The sequence below is a fragment of the Chlorocebus sabaeus genome, chromosome 15 (assembly GCF_047675955.1).
Source record: "Chlorocebus sabaeus isolate Y175 chromosome 15, mChlSab1.0.hap1, whole genome shotgun sequence".
In the NCBI taxonomy this organism is placed as follows: domain Eukaryota; kingdom Metazoa; phylum Chordata; class Mammalia; order Primates; family Cercopithecidae; genus Chlorocebus; species Chlorocebus sabaeus.
In genome coordinates, this window is record NC_132918.1 from 17,124,836 (window position 1) to 17,148,143 (window position 23,308).

General features: G+C 41.1%; 1 protein-coding gene across 3 annotated transcripts in view; it reads left to right on the forward strand.

The window, feature by feature from the left end:
* The window catches only part of NCEH1 (neutral cholesterol ester hydrolase 1), an 89,567-nt gene extending 77,668 nt beyond the window's left edge, over positions 1-11,899 (forward strand). For all 3 annotated transcript variants that reach the window (XM_007972091.3, XM_037988561.2, XM_073023461.1), the window contains 2 exons: positions 6,492-6,663; positions 8,488-11,899. In XM_007972091.3, coding sequence (XP_007970282.3) covers positions 6,492-6,663; positions 8,488-9,105 — 790 coding nt within the window. In that variant the 3' untranslated portion in view covers positions 9,106-11,899. The remainder of the gene's footprint in view (positions 1-6,491; positions 6,664-8,487) is intronic.
* Positions 11,900-23,308: the final 11,409 nt, after the last annotated feature.

Below are 23,308 nucleotides of genomic sequence, written 5' to 3' on the forward strand. Positions count from 1 at the left end.
GGGTCAGAAATGGTGTCTTAAAGAAAGTGATGTTTGGATCAAACCCCTAAGGATGAGCAGAACCTCATTAGAAAAGTGGATTGGTCATGGAAGACCAAAGTGGTGTAATAAGAGGGCTTGAGAGGTAAGGGAGGAGGCAGAGAGCAGTGAGGGAATGAAATGTGAGAGAAGACAGATGGAGGGACAACTGAGGAAAACAGAAGTAAGGGTGGATGATTCTGAGAGTCTTTAGGAGGACGGTAGACCCTTGGTTCTCCTGGACCTCCACCTTCTAGAAGAGAGGCTGTCTAGAGCCAGCAGCTCCTTGCCTTGAGGCCCACTAGAGTGGGTAGTGGTGTCATGGCTTTGCTATTCTTTCATGTGGATTGTGGCATTGGGGAAGGTTCTTATCTGAGGAAGCTGGTGGGCAGGAGTTCCAGCAGCCTTGGTAATGTAATCACCTCATATGAGCACCAGGAGTTGGGACTCCATGATTCATGCCACTCATGCTGGCACAAGGGTCTGGAGACAGACCAAATAACCAATAGGTAAAGTCCTTGAGTTACAAAAACTAGGTAAAAGCCATGCCTACTACTCAGCAGCTTCTACAACGCTATGCTATTTTTACATATTAATTGCACAATAAGTATTTGTTAAATACATTACAATGTTTATCTTATATCTAAGGTACGCAGGTGTATCCTCATTTATATAATCTAGAAAGGCCTTATTTTATATTCACAAACTTCAGTGCAGTTTAACTATAATTGAGTACCTTTTTACCTCTAGTTTATTTACTTTTTATTTATTTATTTTTGAGACAGAGTCTCACTGTGTTGCCCAGGGTGGAATGCAGTGGTGCAGTTTTGGAGAAACAATCATTCATCCACATTCCTTCCCCTCGAGCACAATTTTATTATATGTTTTTTCAATGGAAAGGAAGCTTCTAGGTGGGATGCAGTGGCTCATACCCATAATTCCAGCACTTAGGGAGGCAGAGGTGGGAGGATCGCTTATGGCCCAGAGCTTGAGGCTGCAGTGAGCTATGATGGTGTCACTGCCCTCAAGCCTGGGTGACAGAGCAAGACTGTCTCTTAAAGGGGGCAGGGGGCTGGGCGCAGTGGCTCAAACCTGTAATCCCAGCACTTTGGGAGGCTGAGGTGGGAGATCACGAGGTCAGGAGAGTGAGACCATCCTGGCTAACACGGTGAAACCCCATCTCTACTAAAAATACAAAAAATTAGCCGGGTGTGGTGGTGGGCACCTGTAGTCCCAGCTACTTGGGAGGCTGAGGCAGGAGAATGGTGTGAACCCAGGAGGCGGAGCTTGCAGTGAGCCGAGATTGCGCCACTGCTCTCCAGCCTGGGCAACAGAGTGAGACTCCATCTCAAAAAAATAAAAAATAAGAAGAAAGGAAGCTTTTTTTTTTTTTTTTTAAAAAAAAAAAAAAAAAAAACCTCTTGATGCAACAGTAGAAACGAAGCTTCTGTTAACAGAGTAAATAGATTTTCCCTCTGGAGTTGTCTCACTCAGAGAGCACAATCTGGTTTTAATTACTGATTTGTTTTGGATATCTCCTACTAAAAATATCCCCAAGACAGTGGGGAATATTAACTTTTTTATGTTCCCAAAATGAATCTGTTGAGATTTTCTTGGGTGATGGTGAAAAGTAAAAAAGCTGGAAAAGGAGTGAGGCTTATCCTCTCTGCTGCTGAATCTGATAGGAGTATAATTTAATTTTATTTTATTTTATTTTATTTTATTTTATTTTATTTTATTTTATTTTTTTTGAGACGGAGTCTGGCTCTGTCGCCCAGGCTGGAGTGCAGTGGCCAGATCTCAGCTCACTGCAAGCTCCGCCTCCCGGGTTCCCGCCATTCTCCTGCCTCAGCCTCCCGAGTAGCTGGGATTACAGGCGCCGCCACCTCGCCCGGCTAATTTTTTGTATTTTTTAGTAGAGACGGGGTTTCACCGTGTTAGCCAGGATGGTCTCGATCTCCTGACCTTGTGATCCGCCCGTCTTGGCCTCCCAAAGTGCTGGGATTACAGGCTTGAGCCACCGCGCCCGGCCAGGAGTATAATTTTATTCCAGAATGCCGCACGTACTTTCACCTAATTGGCACCATATGAAGAAAACTTGGTGTCCTTTCCACAGCAGAAGGTTTTACACGTGGCTTCCAGGTTAGGTTATTTTGAGGAAGAATGCGCATTTCAACCCTCTTAACACATTGGTGTCATTCAGGGCTTTAAAGGAAGAGAGGCATAGGTTTGAAGTCAGTTGTGAGTTCAGATCCCAGTTCTGCCACTTCTAGCTGTTATAGAAAAGTTACACATTTTCCTTGAGCCTCACATTCTCGTCCTTAAACCCAGAAATTTGCTTGAGATTTGAGCGGCATACATCTGTAGAACATTTGGCAAGGTACCTCACCCAGCAGGAATATGGTCATTTTTATAGACTGTACACATTAATTTGATTAAACCTCATGCCTGAATTTACACCAAATTTTATTCTTCTAGTAGGAGGTACATGCAGTGATAAAAATAGATAATCCACTTGGCATTGCAGAGTCATCCTCTCCCTGATGTGAGTTGGGCAAATTGAGGAATATATATGCATCCATAGTATTAATATGATATGACATCTTTGGTATTTATGTATCAGGTGCCTTAAGATCTGCAGTTTTTAAATATTGAATGTCAGAACCCTCTTTCACTACTTTGCAGGGACGTAACTTTGAGCACCAGCAGCAGACAGCAGATATAGTTATGTACGCATTATTTGGCTGTACCACCCATGAATTTCCTCCTGATCCTTGGCTTTCTGTGTCTAGATATTACAACATTTTGATATACTTATTAGGTGAATTTCAAGCTACTTTGAAAGTTCATCTTTTTTTTTTTTTTTTTTTTTTTTTTTGAGACGGAGTCTTGCTCTGTTGCCCAGGCTGGAGTGCAGTGGCACGATCTCGGCTCACTGCAAGCCCCGCCTCCCAGGTTCACGCCATTCTCCTGCCTCAACCTCCCGAGTAGCTGGGACTACAGGCGCCCGCCACCACGCCTGGCTAATTTTTTTTTTGTATTTTTAGTAGAGACGGGGTTTCACTGTGTTAGCCAGGACGGTCTCAATCTCCTGACCTCGTGATCCACCTGTCTTGGCCTCCCAAAGTGCTGGGATTACAGGCGTGAGCCAACGCGGCCGGCCGAAAGTTCATCTTATACCAGGTAACCTAATAAATATCTACTTTCAGGATATTCTCCAGTCTACAAAAATTCTCCTTTTTTTTTTTTTTTTTTTTTTTTTTTGAGACTGAGTTTCACTCTGTCACCAGGCTGGAGTGCAGTGATGTGATCTCGGCTCACTGCAACCTCTGACTCCCTGGTTCAAGCAATTCTCCTGCCTCAGCCTCCCGGGTAGCTACAGGCACCCGCCACCACGCCCAGCTAATTTTTGTATTTTTAGGAGAGATGGAGTTTCACCATGTTGGCCAGGATGGTCTCGATCTCCTGACTTCGTGATCCGCCCACCTTGGCCTCCCAAAGTGCTGGGATTACACTGCACCCAGTGCTGGTGAGCACCGCGCCTGGCCAAAAGTGTCCATTTTTACTGAGTAAAACTGAAGAATGTTTCCAGCATGAAAACAGATAAGGGGAGGGGTTAGGCCATGGATCTTTATGGTACCAGGATCCCTCTTGCATCATAATCTATTTGTTTTTAAGTGTGTTTATCCTATTATATAAGCCAATTATTAATTGAGAAGATTGAGCAGTAGCATTTTTTTTAGATTACCAGTTTCCTTTGATCAAAGTCTCTCAGACCTTTTCTGAAATAACATCTAAAAACTCAACTTATTTGATGTATGGATACTAGTGGATATGTTCTGACCACCTGGGCAACCAGGAAAACAGTTTATTGTGATATGTGGGATATTGCTGAAATGAAATAACTTTTGTTTTTACAACTTGAGTCATGAAGTACATTTGTTTTTATTAAAATTAAAAGTTCAGCTTGGTAATACTGAAGATTAAAAATTGAGACCCTACCCCCCCACCCCAAGAACCAGAGGTAAATAGAATCATATGAAATTATGTCATCTAGTGGTCAAAATTGTGTAACTCTATTTTTTTGCTCAAATGGAATTATACAGCAGCAGCTTTCATATATAGTGAAAAATCAACTGGAAAAAAAAGCATTTTGCATGATTAATTGACCACCCCAGATGGAAAAATAAGAAATCTGAAAGCTTATTTTATCTGCTATATGGCAAACACTAAGGGATTTTTTTTTTTTTTTTTTTTTTTTTTTGAGGCAGAGTCTTGCTCTATTGCCCAGGCTGGAGTGCAGTGGTGCAGCCTCAGCTCACTGCAAGCTCCACCTCCACTAAGGGAATTTTTTTATTGCATTTAGTTTCAAAATGTGGTAATTCCAGAGTGACCAGATCCACATTCACTACTTACCAACGTATTTCTCAAACATTTGTCCATTTATGAATGTCAAGATGTTTAATTACCTAGCAGGATTTTATTTTATTTTGAGACATGGTCTCACTCTTTCACCCATGCTGGGGTGCAGTGGCATGATCTCAGCTCACTGCAACCTCCACCTCCTGGGTTCAAGCGATTCTCATGCCTCAGCCTCCCAAGTAGCTGGGATTACAGGTGCACACCACCATGCCTGGCTAATTTTTTTTTTTTTTTTTTTTTTTTGAGATGGAGTCTTGTTCTGTCACCCAGGCTGGAGTGCAGTGGTGCCATCTTGGCTCACTGCAACCTCCGCCTCCTGGGTTCAAGCAATTCTCCTGTCTCAGCCTCCCAAGTAGTTGGGATTACAGGCACCCACCACCATGCCTGGCTAATTTTTATGTTGTTAGTACTAGAGATGAGTTTTCGCCGTGTTGGTCAGACTGGTCTCGAACTCCTGACCTCAGGTGATCTGCCCGCTTCTGCCTCCCAAAGTGCTGGGATTACAGGCATGAGCCACCGCATCTTGCCCTTTTTTTGTATTTTTATTAGAGACGGGGTTTCACTATGTTGGCCAGGCTGGTCTTGAATTCCTGATCTCAAGTGATCCACCCACCTCAGCCTCCCAAAGTGCTGGGATTACAGATGTGAGCCACCGCTCCCAGTCCAATTAGCTGGATTTTAGATGGTGGAAAATAAACGTCCTTATTTAGAGTAGCTTAGAAAAAATTAGTTTGTGAAAATAAGTGTGCTAATTATAAGATGGAAATCAAAAGTTTGAGTCTTCACTGACTGTTATTAGGTTTTAATTAGGTAATTAGCTTTTATCCTACCTAATTTTGGTCTGTTTTTGAGTTTTTACAAATCAAGTAACTTTTGTATGCCTTAGTTTCTTCGTTTGCAAAACGAAGGTATGTTAATACTCAAAAGAGATTTATTGGATGGATGATTTTGTGCCCCTCACATTGGCAGATACTGGAAACACAGTAATGAATAAAATATAGTTCCTGATATCAGAAAACACAGTCTTTAGGAAAAACACAAATACTTTTCAAATAAACCAATAAGAACAGTGAGTGACATACCCTGGCACATAGAAATATCAAGGAATATTAGCCAGTTCAAGCCCAGAAGCAAGTGGAGATATGACCAAGGAAGGTGGCCTAGAGGAGGCCAAACCCTCCAGTTAAGGCTTAAAAGATGAGTGAGAATTAATAAGCAGAAGAGGAGAATAGGGAGTGGGAGGGAACTCTAAACCAAGATTGCCAATGTGGATGTGTAAGATAATATTATGGGTGGGGCATTTGACAAAATCAGAGCTTTTTGGGAGTCTTAAAGGGATATGAATTCTGCTAGGTGTACAGATAGGATTCCAAAGGATTCTGATCTTGCAAAGTGGAGCCAGTTGGAGGAGCCCCAGAAGTATCCCCGAGGGCCTGCTCTAGGCTGTCTGGAAAACTTAGCTTCCCTTTTGCAGGTTAAAACTGGCCTTCTAGTTACAGTCTTCCAGGTAGTGAATGCATTGCTTGGTTTTAATGTCAGGCTAGTATGGACCTCTCCAGTGAAGTACAATTTTATTACATGAAGTAAATGATGGACCATTAAATGAGAGACCAATGAAGTGGTTAATGCTGCCAAGTCACCTTTTAACCCAGAGACATTATGAATGGAACACTGACTTCCAGAAATAAAATTCTAAAATCTATTATGGTGCTATCCATGTCTTTGCAATGAACTTCCGTCCGCCTTTTACTTTGAAATTTTATTTTGGTTGTTCTTGGTGGTAAGTAGGTTTGGTTTGGTGGCTGATAGTTTAAAGAAAAATAGTACTATTACTAATACAAAATCATCACATTTTAAACTAAGTATTTGATTTGCAAGAAAATGGTTTATATTTACATTTTATTATGTTTTTCTTTTTCATACAGTAATGCCATTGAATCAATTTCTTATCTATTTATTTCCAGATTTAAAAGAATCAGTTTGTCTCTAAACTTTAAGTGCCCCCAAAACTTGGCAAAGGCCTTAAATGAATACAACTTTTGTTTTTACAGATACAGGCTAGTTCCAAAGGTTTATTTTCCTGAGCAAATTCATGATGTTGTACGGGCCACAAAGTATTTCCTGAAGCCAGAAGTCTTACAGAAGTATATGGTTGATCCAGGCAGAATTTGCATTTCTGGTGACAGTGCTGGTGGAAATCTGGCTGCTGCCCTTGGACAACAGGTAACACCACTGTCCTAAGGTGCTGGTGGATTGAGTGGTGCATGATAAGGTCCAGCAGACCAACACACCCTCCATTATGTGTGGCAAAGGCATAGCTGGGTGGGCTGGTCACTAGATGGCCAAATTGTTCATGCGATTACACTTGTAGAGCTCTCAGAGATCTTGCTGAAGTAGGAAGATGGGTCATTGGAGGAAGTGTCACCTATGAGTCTTTGTAAAGTCCCTGATTACAGTCAGTGTTAGAGAAGGGCTGACATCCCTTGCTTCTCAGGGCTATGTATGGAACTCAAGTGTCCCCTGCTCCTTTTTCATGTTTGACTTGCAAAGCAGAGTATTTTTGCTTAAATTCCAGTTCCTAAGATTATTCCTTACAACTTTGAGCCACATTAAAACCTTAAAATTTGTTTCCCCAACTTTTTCTTAATGCAAAAGAAAAAAAATTAAACAAATCAGCCATTTAACTTTTATCTTACAAGTTACTATGAGTTTCACCTAGTTGAATTCTTTGAAAACTATGTCTAGCTCTAATAGCACCCCAATTTTTTTGGCAGCTGGGAAAAAGCACGTTTTCTTCCTGTTATGGATGAAATAACTTAAGACACCTTTGTCATCTCACCTCCAAATTTCATTTGGTGTCCTCAAATACCATCTGTCATTCTAATTATGAGGTACCTTGGTTTCTAACTCTTTTGTTGTAATTCAAGAACTTGATTTTCCATTTGGCATTGGCAAGTTTTTCATCCACATGTGGTCACAAGAGAGTCTTGGCTCAGTGGAGAGAACATACTTGGCTTTCAAGCCAGATAGCACTGGAATCTAACCCAGGACTCACCCTTGAGTGTTGCGGGGCCCTGGATAAGTCCCTTAACTTCTGTGAGCCTCAGAAAAATGAGGACGATGTCATCTGATTGCAGGGCCGTTGCAAGAACTTGGCGAGGTGATGTGTATACAATTTTTGGCACATATTCAAAGTACTATTTACTGACCATTCATGCTTTTGGAAAGCAGTCACATCTCACCTGGGAATGGGTTTCTAAAGTCCAGGTATGAAGCAGAAGTGCATGGCTAAAGTTACCTTGAAGATCATTTAGTTTTCTATGAAGCTTCATGACTCGTTAGCTTTCTTTTAGATGTTACAGGACAAATACATAATTTTGCACACTAGAATTACAAAATGGAGCAATATTAACACTATGGGGAGGTGTGGGGGGACTGAAATCTGTTGAGGTAGGGGACTCATTCCCATTCCCATGACAACTTCACTCTATGGCATATGCTCATTATGTAGAATGGAGGGTACATTGCCAGAACTGTTTAAATTCTCTCACCAAGCATGAAGATGCTCACCAGAAGACATACCCTGAGGTCCTACTAAAACACTCAGGAGTCTCATAATCCATTTAACTTTTTTCTGCCCCTCTCTTCTGGAAGAGTAGGACTAATTTTTTTTCTCCCTAGGAAGTCATGACCTTTTTGGGGGGTTTTGTAGGGAATAAAAAATTAAATAAGGTTCACACATTATCCATTCATAATACCCAGGTGTCTTAACTGCCTAAAGATAGATACAAGTACAGGGTTCACTCAAAACTATGAGTTGTAAACATCATACCTTTCTTAGTTAAGTATCTAGCAGCTTGATGGGGTGGTGATGGTAATGATGGAGAATCATTTTTAAAACTATATTATTTATACAGTGCCTGGTAGAAATGTAACACTTATGCCATTGACAGATTCAGAGCAACACATTAAGCTACTCTATAGGGTATGGTTCCTATAAAAGAAGGCATGCAAAATGAAATAATGCATTTGCTTCCTCTTCTCTAGTTTACTCAAGATGCCAGCCTAAAAAATAAGCTCAAACTGCAAGCTTTAATTTATCCGGTTCTTCAAGCTTTAGATTTTAACACACCATCTTATCAGCAAAATGTGAATACGCCAATCCTGCCCCGCTATGTCATGGTGAAGTATTGGGTGGACTACTTCAAAGGCAACTATGACTTTGTGCAGGCAATGATCATTAACAATCACACTTCACTTGATGTGGAAGAGGCTGCTGCCCTCAGGGCCCGTCTAAACTGGACATCCCTCTTGCCTGCATCCTTCACAAAGAACTACAAGCCTGTTGTACAGACCACAGGCAATGCCAGGATTGTCCAGGAGCTTCCTCAGTTGCTGGATGCCCGCTCTGCCCCACTCATTGCAGACCAGGCAGTGCTGCAGCTCCTCCCAAAGACCTACATTCTGACGTGTGAGCATGATGTCCTCAGAGACGATGGGATCATGTATGCCAAGCGTTTGGAGAGTGCCGGTGTGGAGGTGACCCTGGATCACTTTGAGGATGGCTTTCACGGATGTATGATTTTCACTAGCTGGCCCACCAATTTCTCAGTGGGAATCCGGACTAGGAATAGTTACATCAAGTGGCTGGATCAAAACCTGTAAAGGAGCAAAACTTCCAGAAGCCTCGAGACTCTCTTGACCTCCTACACCTGCTTTGGAAAGACATGCACTTTTTAGCAGACTCATTCTTCCTCTCATCCCCCTCTACATGTGAGTTGTGGAATCTCTATTCCGTAACTGAAATCTTTATGATAACCTAATTTTTAAAAATGAATTTGACTAACTTAAGTGCAAAACATCTGAATTTGGTTCCCAGAGTGGGCCAATCTCTCTGTTCTTGTTATTTTAGCCAACTATACTCATACCTACAGCTACAGAAAGCAGGACTAGGAACTGGAAATAACTTTGGGTCCTGCCTTCATCAAGATGTTCTTTTTAGAAGCAGTTCTTCCAGCTCTGGATGACAGACTGACCTTTAATAAGATAAGAAAACGAGGACTCCTCAATTCTGCTAGAGTTAACCTTGAGTTCAGAGCAGTGTTAAATGCGCGTGCTTTCAGGTCAGTGCTGGGGACCAAGTACCCTCTGATTTTTCGTGAATGGATGGTTTTGTTTCCTATGGGAATTTTGGCAAAGGTTTTCTAGAAAGAACAAGTTTCTTAAAGGACTTCCTTCCTCTAAAATACTATTCATTTTATGAGATCACTATCTGTAAGTCCAGTTGGATTACAGGGATACTTGAAAGTTACTTTCTACTACTATTATTAGAAAATATGAAGTCGCATGCACTGGATATCTGTATATCATTAGGTTTTTGTTGTTTTTTGGTTATGCTGTCCCCCTTCTCCCTGGGGAGATCTTTGGGAGAAAATTTATTTAGATTTAGAGTAAACTTTTCATTATAGAGCAAGTAAAAACAGACAAATGAAACAACCTAGTGTTTCACATAAAAATACTTCTGACATAAAGTACCAAGAGCAGTGTGAATATATTTGGCATAGTCAAAAAAGAAAATACATTTAATATTAGTTCAAAATTGTGAAAAATACCTTTAGAGGTCTAGTCTATTCTTGAAAACTCAATTTTTTTCACTTATATGGCGTTAAAATGGAGCTATTTTGCTACAATATAATGTATTGTTTATTTTTTTAAGTTATTTAATGTTAATATACATAGCTAGACTTAAGGTTTTTCAGAAAGATGTCCGTAATAAATATCGAAAACAATGGTATTTTTTTAAAAATTGCCTTAGGGTTTTAAAATCTTCCCTACAGTTATAACCACATGTAATTTTGTGCAAATGATATAATAGCTATTAATACTACTATAACATAGGCATAAATATTTTCATGTTTATATGCATATACAAGTTAAGATAATTAGAAACTATGACTGCACCTAGTAAAGTCATCTAAGTTTATAGTTTAGTAGCTTAGGCAGGACACACACTGCTCATCTCTGCTTTTTAGGGTCAGAGGAACACAAGCTCATGTTCTGAGTGAAGGGCGTACACTGGTACCTGGTGGTGCCTAGATCCCCTATTTCCTCCTTCCAGCCAGGTCTGGAAGTTTCAACAGCTCAAGCTTAACTTCATGTAAAGTCTTCACTGCCAGTGGGAACATCTTTGACACAAAACACTCTAATTCTGATTTGAGTTGAGGATCTCTGCCTGCCTTCCTGCCATCCTTCCTTCTTCCCCAATCCATGCTACTGTTAGGGGCTGTAGAGAGCAGCAGTAGAGCTGAGTAATGATACAGTACACCACGGAGAGAAAGTAGAACCATTTCACTCCTGGGAAGAATATTTCCCACTTCTAGCAATCAAATAAAAAATGAAAATTTGCATACTTATTGATGTATTGTATGAGCCAGTAGCATTTTATGTACAAAACAGAAGTCAGTGCAACAGTATGTATGTGTGCCTGTGTGTGTATAAAAATAACTATTGAAGCTAACTTGTTAATGTACTTAGGCAAGCCACTTATCATCTCTGGGCCTCGTCTTTCCTCCCTCTAAAATCAAAGAGCTGAATTATGTGATCCTTGAGGTCTCTTCCACCTATAATACCAACTGTCTTGTCAGACTGGCAAATTATATTGGCGTCTTCTTATGTGGTGGTTTTTTGGTAGGTCATAGTTCCTTAGATACAGACACCTGCATCATCGAAGGTCTTTTTTTTTCCTAAAAAAAAAATGGGATTTTAGTTCTTATTCTATGGTAACTACCCTCCTCATATATTGGAAGGAACCAATATTTGGACTTTATTTTGAGGTTGTCTGTCTCAAAGAAAAAGAAAATAAAATGTATACACAGGGTTCCTTAAATTGACATTTTTCCCCAGAATTGTGAGCCAAAGCCTATAGTAATTGCAGACAACAAATGATTCCCGATCTCTAAAAGGCTCTCTTAGATGAAAAGGGAGTAAAGGAAAAAAGAGGTCAACCACTGTTTCTGATAAAGCACTTGAGTTTCATTGTTCTTTTAGTGTTTATTCTTATAAAAAATGTTTACACTCTGCAGATTGATTTTTTTTTAGTACTGTGGCTTTGTTTTCCTATTTTATGGAAAAAATGATAATCTTTTTGTAAAATTGTCTGTGAAATATGAACATTAATATATAAAGAAAAACCTTGAAGTGCTGTATAGTGAAGTATAAATTAATGTTTTCTTGATTTGTGAAGAACTTAAGACTATTATATAATTATCTTGGTGGATCTATTTTATGCATGACCTTTTAACCTTTGACTTTGCTTATTTCCCACTACGAAGGGGAAGGTAGATTTTATGAACGATTTTAATAGCAAATATATTTTATAAAATGAAAATCCAGTGTGGAGGTAGCAAAGCATATATCTGTTCTGAATCATGTTTGGAAATAAAATCGCTCCATCTGGGAATGTGCTTTCATTTCCCCGTCTCATTTTCTGTTTCCCATTTGAAAACAGTGTTCTCTTCTCTTCTTTCTGCATGCCAAATTGCTAGCCACAGTTATCTCCAAATCTTCTACCCACTGGAGTACTCCAGCTGTCTTTCCTTTAAAGGTGGTTCAGTGGCCTCCTTGATGACATTCGTTTCATGTCTGGATACAGTATGTGTTGCCCTACTTTGGACTGGCTAGAATATTCATAAAAGCCAGGCAGGCCCTGGGACTATTTGGGGACCTTCGAGACACATATTAGGAAAGGATGATCATAATGCCAAGAGTTTGAGCTGAATTGTTTCATCCAAAGCATCACTATCACTGAAAACAGGTTCTCAAACTGACCCTGTCATTACAAATAAATCTAATAATTTCACATTTGAGTTTATTATGCCTAGTTTATGTCAATCCCATAGGGATTTATAAAACTTTTTTACAGAGTGAATTGTTTATATTCTAAGTGATCCACATACAAGTGTGTAAATTTGGTTTTCCTATTCTGTTATAGTTACTTTCATCTTCCCTAACAGAACCTCTTGGTGTGTGGTTTTATTTGGCTGGATAGATCCACAAACAGCTCCAACACATCTCCTTTGGGACATTTAAATGTAAACTGTATGTGTGTTTTAATATTGCTTTTCTTGTTATTTTCATTTTCTCTTTATCCCCTATGTTTTTAATTTTTTTATAACTCAGATTTTCTAATGGACCCCCTATTGAAACATCTAGAAGATACAGATATCAGTACCAGATGCCTCAAATCCCAAAAACTGGAAATGTAAATATGATTTCTAATAGGGACACACGGTAGCTCAGTGCTGTTGGTACATTTTGTGTCATCAGAGTGAGAGAGGCTGGCGACATCATTTGCACGTGTCTTTGTTTGAAAGGCTCCTCTCCCAGATTTTCTCATGGCTGGCTCATTGGCATTTTCAATTAAATGCCCCTGCCTCAGAGAAGTCCACCTCAGCCAGCCAATCTGCCCAACCCTCCCAATCACCACCGCCTTCCGCATCCCCCAGCCCTCTCATCTGATTGCGACACTGATTTTTGCTGTTTTCCATCTCACTTCTGATGATCATGTCTGTATGTATGTGCTTGTTTTCTTTTCTCCCCATGCTTATTTGTAAGCTCCACAAGGGCAGGAACTTTGTCTTTCTTGGCCATTCCTGTTTTCTCAGCACTTAGAACAGGGCACACAGTAGACTTTGAAAAGACTTTGATTTTGAAGCCTCCTTCCTGAGTGTGTTGCTTCGCTGTAACTGCCATTTGCCATGTTCTTCTCTTTTTTGGGAGAGTAAGAGGGAGAGGACATGGTCTGAGTCTCACTCTGTCACCCAGTCTGGAGTGCAGTGGCACGATCTCGGCTGACTGCAACCTCCGCCTCCCAGGTTCAAGCGATTCTCCTGCCTCAGGATCCCAAGTAGCTGGGATTACAGGCACGTGCCACTGTGCCTGGCTTATTTTTGTATGTTTAGTAGAGATGGGTTTTTACCACGTTGGCCAGGCTAGTCTCAAACTCCTGACCTCAAGTGATCCACCTGCCTCAGCCTCCCAAAGTGCTGGGATTACAGGTGTGAGCCACCACACCTGGCCTGAGTGGTTTTTTTAAAGTTGATTTTGAATAGGCTGGGCACAGTGGCTCATGCCTGTAATCCCAGCACTTTGGGAGGCTGAGGCGGGCAGATCACGAGGTCAGGAGATTGAGACCATCCTGGCTAACATGGTGAAACCCTGTCTCTACTAAAAATGCAAAAAATTAGCTGGGCGTGGGGGTGGGCGCCTCTAGAACCAGCTGCTCTGGAGGCTGAGGCAGGAGAATGGCGTGAACCTGGGAGGCGGAGCTTGCAGTGAGCCGAGATCGTGCCACTGCACTCCAGTCTGGGTGACAGAGCGAGACTCCATCTCAAAAAAAAAAAAAAAATAAAGTTGATTTTGAATAAATCCTCACCAAGAAAAATTAAACTTATAAGAATTAGGGTATTATTGCCCTTCTTTTATTTTTTTTTTTATTTTTATTTTCTTTGTTTTGTTTTTTTTGTTGAGACAGAGTCTCGCTTTGTCGCCCAGACTGGAGTGCAGTGGCCGGATCTCAGCTCACTGCAAGCTCCGCCTCCCGGGTTCACGCCATTCTCCTGCCTCAGCCTCCCGAGTAGCTGGGACTACAGATGCCCGCCACCTCGCCCGGCTAGGTTTTTGTATTTTTTAGTAGAGACGGGGTTTCACCATGTTAGCCAGGATGGTCTCGATCTCCTGACCTTGCGATCCGCCCGTCTCGGCCTCCCAAAGTGCTGGGATTACAGGTTTGAGCCACCGCGCCCGGCCTCTTTTAATTAGAAGTAAGTTATGTTAAATATAATTAAGACTAAAAAGTAAATATTTCCAAACAAAATTAAACAACTGAAAGGAAGCCCTGTTTTTAACTACCAAATTTTAAAGCAAAAAGTGCTTTTGAATGAAGTTCTTTTGGCTTTTCCCACAACTGTAGTCTGTTCTAAATTTTTCTCAGCAGGTAGTTTTTGCTATGTTGAATAAACCATTGTAAGCTGCACTAAAAGAATGACCTATCTAACATTCTGTAAGTGTTCCACGGAATTTTTTTTTTTTTTTTTTTAAAGACATGGGGTCTCACCATGTAGCCCAGGCTGGTCTCAAACTCCTAGGCTTAAGTAATACTCCCACCTTAGCCTCTCAAAGTGCTGAGATTATAGTGTTATAGTGTTAGCCACTATGTCCAGTCTGAAGTCAATTTTAGAGTTTGAGAAATTTTAACCAGACAAAGCAATCTACCACTTTTTTTTTTTTTTTAGATGGAGTCTCGCTCTGTTGCCCAGGCTGGAGTGAAGTGGCACCATCTCAGCTCACTGCAAGCTTTGCCTCCCAGGGTCACACCATTCTCTTGCTTCAGCCTCCTAAGTAGCTGGGACTACAGGCACCCGCCACCACGCCTGGCTAATTTTTTGTATTTTTAGTAGACATGGGGTTTCACCGTGTTAGCCAGGATGGTGTCGATCTCCTGACCTCATGATCCTCCCACCTCAGCCTCCCAAAGTGCTGGGATTACAGGCGTGAGCCACCACGCCTGACCAACAGCAATCTACCACTTTTAAGATGTGGTTTTCTCTTTCTTTTTTCATTTTTTTTAAATAGAGAAAATGTTTTATGTTCCAGTTAAATTCATGAAATCAAGAAATAATACTTATTTTGCTTAGCTGCAGGTTAGTGTTATTTTAAGTATTGTACTTTAAGATAAATGGTTTACTAAGCTGGGTAACATCTCTCCTGCTTACGTCATTTCCACCACTCTCACAGAATGAAGTTAACTTCCTTCTGGACAAAGTCAGTATTTCAATTTGTGTCCTTAATCCAATTCATTATTGTCCCACTCAAGGACTTGCTAAAGTACCTCCCTTCTCTCCTGTACCTTTAACTCTCTGTTTCTACTTACTCCCTCCTCTTAGCTCTATAAATATAGTCAAATTTGTCCTCTCAACAAAAAAACTCCCCTTTGACTTTTATTTTCCTTCTGGCCCAAACACTGAATTGTCTATCGTTTTAAAAGTTGACAAATATCAACATCACAAAATTCTACTTCATGCGATTTCCATTAAAGAAAAATTTTTGTGTGTGCACACACACACCACATACACCAAAGAAGTTGTTAAAATTACACATGATGCAATAGGGTTTTTGTTATCTATTGCCAAGCAACAAATTATTATGCAACTTGCAATTTAAAACAGTCATTTGTTGTCTCAGAATTCTGGGTGGACTGAGCTTAGCTTGGCAGACCATCTGCTAAACTTGGTGTTGCCTGGGACTGCAAACTTCGGAGTCCACTGAGCTAGAACCTCCATGATGCCTCACTACGAGGCTGGCAGTGGTGCTTGCTGTTGGTTGACTGCCTTGGATCTCATTTACATGGCTTTCCCTTCTGAATTGTAATTCTAAAAGTATGGCATCTGGATTCCAAGACAGAACATTCTCAATGTGCAAAAGCGAAAAGCTTTTTGTCTTCTAAGGTCCAGATACGGAAGTTATTCAGCATCACTTCCACCATATTCAGTTGATCAAAGCAAATTACAGGTCCAGCCCAGATTTAAGGAGAGGGGAAACAGACACTACCACACAATGAAGAGAGTGATTAAGACTTTATAGCCTGTTTCTTTTTTTTTTTTTTTTTTTTTGAGACAGAGTCTCACTCTGTCACCCAGGCTGGAGTGCAGTGGCACAGTCTCAGCTCACTGCAACCTCTGCCTCCCGGATTCAAGCGATTCTCCTGCCTCAGCCTCCCGAGTAGCTGGGACTACAGGCACGTGCCACCATGCCCAGCTAATTTTTGTATTTTTAGTAGAGACGAGGTTTCACCATGTTGGCCAGGCTGATTTGAACTCCTGACCTTGTGATCCACCCACCTTAGCCTCCCAAAGTGCTGGGATTACAGGCGTGAGCCACCGCACCCGGCCTATAGCCATCTTTAATGCACCACAATTCTTTCCAGAAGAGAATTCCACTTTGATTAGTCATTGATAAGAACAAAATTCTCTTTGTACATTTTTTCTGTCTAATGATTGAGAGCATCTTTCAGATGCACTCTGACCCCAAACATTTCCAACATTGTTTTTGTTACACTCTGCTGAAATGTCTTTTGCTGGGTGCCATTGAATAAGTTCATACTGCAATACATACACCCTCTACTTCAGCAGAATATAGAATGGGTTCTTCCTGGAAGCTGTTCCTCTACTGGATAGGTCAGCAGTAACTTAACCGAAGCAGCTGCAAGTAACAAATACATCCTAAACTCAAGCTAAATGTATCCCTAGCTCAATTTTTCCTTAGGGGATCCCCAAAATGCCTGTAGCCACTCCAAGCCATCTAACATGTGGGGAATCACAATGGAGGAGAAGTTGCGGTGGGAAGAGTCAGTGATACTAACTGGAGTTAAAAAGTATTTTTACCTATGTGTGTTTTTTAAAAGCAGTATCTTGTGTCCCTATAAAAGGGGCCTATTCACATAAAGGGCCCTAAACTCAAGTTCGATGGTAAATATGTGCATGCACAAGATTCAGATTCACACATTCACCCTCCTTCCAGATGCCTCTCCTGAACCATCCTTAGGCCCACCAGGGCAGCAAGCCTCAATCTAAATGCATTCATTACCTTCTTCCCTGCAGTACCATGGCATTATACGGTCCCTATGTCATTTAATTGTATCACCTTCTCTTCAGTTACCCAAGCTAGAATTATAAGTTTTATTTATTTCCTCCAGTCCTTCAACTTTCAATCACCAAGCCCAATCAGTTTTACTTCCTAAATATTTCCCAACACCATTCCCTATTTTTTTCCATCCCTGGACACACTGTTTTACTTGAGTCATCACTTCTTGCCCAATCAATTGCAATAACTCTCTAACTACTTTTCTTGTCTCCCTCAATTTCATGTTCCTCAAATGTATCCCCTCCACAGCAGCAAAAACGATGAATTAAAATTCACACCTGAAAACATATTTCTCAGCTTCAAGTCCTTTTGCCTACTGGCAGGTTTCAAGCCACTTAATGTTATATGCCCAGCTCTCCCTCGTGACCTAGCCCCTGCCCACCTCTGCAGCAGTAGTTCCTTACATATGGTCTGGGGACCCCTTGGGAGCCGACAAAATCTAAACTATTTTCATAATACTATGTATTTGCCTTTGTCACTTTTTCTTTCATGAGTGCACAGTGGAGTCCTCCAGCAGCTACAGACATGTGATGTTGCAAAAGATCCAAGGCAGAAGCAGGTGTGAGAATCCAGCTGTCTCTAGTTAAGCTGAACATTAAAGAGATTTGTAGGCCCAGACGTGGTGACTCATGCCTGTAATCTCAGCACTTTAGGAGGCCGAGGTGGGTGGATGATCTGAAGTCAGGAGTACGAGACCAATCTGGCCAACATGGATAAACCTCGTCTCTACTAAAAATACAAAAATTAGCTGGGCGTAGTGATGCACACCTGTAGTCCCAGCTACTTGGGAGACTGAGGCAGGAGAATCACTTGAACTCAGGAGGCGGAGGTTGCAGTGAGCCGAGATCGCACCACTGCACTCCAACCTGGCAACAGAGCAAGACTCCATCTCAAAAAAAAAAAAAAAAAAAATTTGTAAAAATATAATACAATGCCACATTTTTCACTAATTTGTATTTGAGAAATTCAGGATTTCTTTCATAAAATAGAGCTAAAGATAACATGTAATTAAATACATTAATAACTACATTTCAAACTTATCAGTTTTAGTCCCTTTCCCTCCCTCCCTTCCTTCCCCGCCTTCCTTCCCCCTCCCCGACCCCCAGGGTTTTCTTCCCTTACCCAGGCTGGAGCATGCAGGGCCACAATCTTGGCAAACAGCCTCGATCTCCCAGGTTCAAGTTATCCTTCCACCCCAGCCTCCTAAGTAGCTGGGACTACAGGCGTATGCCAACATGCCCATTCAACAGTTTCTTAAAAGTAAACATTGGCCGGGCGCGGTGGCTCACGCCTGTAATCCCAGCACTTTGGGAGGCTGAGGCGGGCAGATCACGAGGTCAGGAGATCGAGACCATCCTGAGTAACACGATGAAACCCCCTCTCTACTAAAAATACAAAAAATTAGCCGGGTGTGGTGGCGGGCACCTGTAGACCCAGCTACTCGGGAGGCTGAGGCAGGAGAATGGCGTGAACCCAGGACGCGGAACTTGCAGTGAGCGGAGATCGCACCACTGCACTCCAGCCTGGGCAACAGAGCCAGAGTCCATCTCCAAAAAATAAATAAATAAATAAAAATAAACAGCAATAAATGAAGCCCACATAAACAAAAGCACTTCGTGGGGGAGGGGAAGGGTCCTCAATAATGTTTAAAATTGTAAAGTCTTGAGACTGAAATGTTTGAGAGCTGCTGCTCTGTAGCATCCTCTCCTGGCCGTCCCTACGCATCGTGCTGTGTACAGCCAGCCAACCCGGAACTTATCACCGTGGTTCTGCTTGTGTTCCGCACACGCACCATGTTCTCTTACCTAACACCCTTCCCTGTCCTTAGAGTGCCTTTCTATGTTCTTGTATTTCTTTGCCAGCCTCCTCCAGGAGCCTTTCCTAACTCCTTTCTCAGGAGGATTTAGGGGTCGTTCCTGAGGTCTCACATTGCACTCCACACATGACATGCTAATTGTCTGCAGGTAGGTCTGACTCCCTCACAAGAGTAGGACCCTTGATGTGGGGGTCACGTCAACCTCACCTCTGTGACCCCAATGCCTGACATGCTGCCCCTTGTAAGAACTCAATAAATCTTTGATGAACAACTGACTGTATAATTCTTCTTCCTATTAACAATTAACGCATAGTTTTCAGGATATGTAAAATACTGCCTGATACTTTTGTATATATTTGCTTACTTATATTCTTGAGATAAAATATCTGGGGCTTTTTTTCCTGCATATGTTTTCTTTCTACTAATGTACTGAAAATCTCATTTGGTTAAAGAATGAAATTCCAAAGCCCACAATACAATAGATGTTTAAAAACTTAAAGCCATTGCCAGTAGAGGGCGCCTTGAAAGTCAATAGCATTCGCCATCCCATATACACTGCAGTTTGTGTTTTGTGTTTTGTCTGGATTCTTTTTCTTTTCTTTCTCTCTTTTTTGTTTTTTTTCAAAAAAGAAAATATTTATCAATAGCTTTCTTGTACTTTTTGTAAAAGGTCAATAAAAGTCATAGTTCATCACAGGATTAATTAAGTTGGGTTGTTTTTTATAAAATAGAATTTATCATCACAGGATTAATTAAACTGGGTTGTTTTTTATAAAATAGAATTTAAAATTCTCATAACTACCTGATTAAAAAAATAACTGAGTTCTCAAAACTAACAAAACAGGACTTGCATTAATCCTTTGTTGAAATATGACTCACCTCTCTGCTTCCCAAAGTGTTTTGTTGTTGTTGTTGTTTTTAACATGCTTTTATTCAAGGTAGATATTTGCCATCCCTTTGCAGAAAGGCTGACAGAACTATGGTGTTCTGCATTTTTGAAGGACCATTTAGTATAGTAGGAAATGTATGACCTTTATCTTTTCGTTCTGTTTGCTGGCAAACCCCAGGCACCCGGCACTGCATTATAGAAAAACTGCCTTTGAAAACAACAAATAAGGCAGGGAGGGGTGGCCTTCAAAAGCTGGGGCACGGGTTCCAGCAAACAACATCCAGCCATGATGTTTGTGGAACTGCCATATTTTTAAAAACACACATAAAATGATTAAGAAGGAAAACCTCACCATTCATTTCATGTAGAAGAGAGGAAATGTCATGAACTAAAATTTGGGAAACTATAATTCCAGTTCCAGCTCTGCCAGTAAATATCTCGGTACATTTAAGTTTTTGTTGGTGCTTTGTGTTCCCCATTTTAAAAGTCATTTTATCTAAACCTCTTTCCTAGTCCCCCTAAATACTTGAAACAGCTTATAATTAAACAAAAAATATAATGAAATTGTGACACAGAAATAGTAGCTCTGTATTAGTGCGCTTTCACACTGCGATAAAGAATACCTGAGACTGGGTAATTTATGAACAAAAGAGGATTAATTGGCTCACAGTTCTACGTGACTGGGGAGGGCTCAGGAAACTTACAATCATGGCAGAAGGTGAAGGGGAAACAAGGCACATCCTACATGGTGTCAGGAGGGAGAGAAGAGCACGAAGGGGGAAGAGTCTCACACTTATCAAACAACCAGATCTTGTGGGAGAACTCCCTTGCTATCATGAGAACAGCATGGGGGAAACTACCCCCATGATCCAATCACCTCCCACCGGGTCCCTCCCTCGACACCTGGGGATTACAATTTGGATTATAATTAAAAATGAGATTTGGGTGGGGACACAGAGCCAGACCATATCAGGCTCATAGCCAAGGACAAGAACAAAAATATGCTAACTAGAAAAATCAGTTTCTGTAGTTGAACTTCCAGTTTGACCCTGAGGACCCTGGCAGTCAAGGCAGAAAGTATAAAATATAGTCAGTGACTCAGTCTTTATTTTAGACAGGAAGAACTCTTCCGATTTCTCAGAGTTAATCATCTTCTTTTTTTCTTTTTTTTTGAGACAGAGCCTCACTCTGTCATGCAGGCTGGAGTGCAGTGACGTGATCTTGGCTCACTGCAACCTCTGCCTCACAGGTTCAAGCGATTCTCCTGCCTCAGCCTCCTGAGTAGCTGGGATTATAGGCGTGCGACACCATGCCTGGCTAATTTTTGTATTTTAAGTAGAGACGAGGTTTCACCACATGTTGGTCAGACTGGTCTCGAACTCCTGACCTCAGGTGATCCACCCGCCTTGGCCTCCCAAAGTGCTGGGATTACAGGCATAAGCCACCGCGCCCGGCCATTGATCGTCTTTTCTTAGTACTAAATTCTAAAAGAAAATCCTGACATGTGACCTACTGAATAATGTCCTCTATTATTTTAAAGCAATACAGCAGGAAATTTCATGTAACTACTTATTTAATGAACCTCAATGAGAACTGTGGATGTGACTTTAAACATCAGTGTAACCATATATTGAATCGATGAAAGTAATAGTGTTTGTCCTACTACTTGTCTCTAAGGACTATTAAAAATAAAGCCATAGAAAGGCAATTTAAAAAGGTTTGAGTTAAGGCAAACTCAAATGTTAGATATTATCACATATATCCCTAGATGTGTATTGATGATAAGATAACCTGCTTTCTGATTTTCTTTTATTGGGGCTAAGGGAAAAAAAGAAAATGTTATAGGTACATATGAAAATTATTAAAGATGGACTGGGCGTGGTGGCTCATGCCTGTAATCCCAGCACTTTGGGAGGTCGAGGGAGGTGGATCACCTGACTTTGGGAGTTCAAGACCAGCCTGACCAACATGAAGAAACCCTGTTTCTACTAAAAATACAAAATTAGCCAGGCGTGGTGGCACATGCCCGTAATCCCAGCTACTCAGGAGGCTGAGGCAGGAGAATCACTTGAGCCTGGGAGGCAGAGGTTGTGGTGAGCCGAGATCACGTCATCGCACTCCACCCTGGGCAACAAGAGCAAAACTCCATGTCAAAATAAAAAAAAATCAAGAAAATTATTAAAAGTTATACAGAAAGTTGTTAATTTGTTACCTCTGAGGACTGGGAACAGAGATCCTAAGGGAAGACAAACTTTTTTCCCCCAGTTTGCTACCCTCTGAAACATTTGAATTTTTTATTAAAAAATTTTTTAGAGACAGTGTCTGGCTATATTCCCCAGGCTGGAGCACAGTGATTATTCGTCGGCATGATCATTGTGCACTACAGCTTCAAACCTGTGGCCTTGAGTGAACCTCCCCGCTTGGCCTCCCCAGTAGCTGGCCAAGTGTGCACCCGTGTTACCTGGCTTTGAATTTTTCATGACGATTCATTATTTCTTATTTTGAAAAGGGAAAGAAAAGTTGGTTTACCCATAACTAATACTCTGTACAAAATCTACAAAAGGACTCAAAATATCCATTTTAGCTTTGTTTTAGTCATGATTTAGTTCATCACTTGGCAAGCTATCTCTTGCAAAAAACACTTACTCAAGATAGCTTAAGTAGAGAAAGCTTTATCTTAGGGATACAACCAAAAATCTCCTGGACATCCAAGATCACAAAATAAAGGAAAGCTTTCCCCTCAGAGAGCTTGATACAGAAAATTCAAGAACCCAGGCTATTTCCTCTTTCTCTCCATGTATCGAAAATGTATAAAAATAAACCAATCATGGATGGGGTATGGTACCTACTACTGACTTATCATGTCTGTTTCTTAAGCCAGTGTTTGTTGTTGTTGTTTGTTTTTTTTGTTTGTTTGTTTTGAAACAGGGTATGGTTCTGTCATCAAAACTGGAGTGCAGTGGTGCAATCATGGCTCACTGCAGCCTCAACCTCCTGGACCCAAGCAATCTTCCCACCTCAGCCTCCCAAGTAGCTAGGACTACAGGCATGCACCACAAGTCCAGCTAATATTTTTATTTTGTGGAGACAACGTCTCACCATGCTGCCCAGACTTAGTGTTTCTCAAAGGTTAACTGGCATATGAATTACTTGGGGACCTTGTTAGATTGCAGATTCTAATTCAGTAGGTCTAGATGGCCAGAGAGTCTAATTTTCTAATAAACTCCCAGGGATTCCCCTATTGCTGCTGGTCAGCTGACCACACTTTGAATAGCAAGGCCTTACTGCATTTTTTTTTTTTTTTTTTTTTTTGAGAGGGAATCTGATTGGTTGCTAGCCAGCCAATAAATTGGTTGGGTGCAATCATCTGGGGCTTAGGGTACTGCTCATACGCCCAATTAGTGGGAGCTATGGTTGGTAGTAGTCTCAGAATGAGAGACATGAGTGGGCAGGCAGCTCAAAAT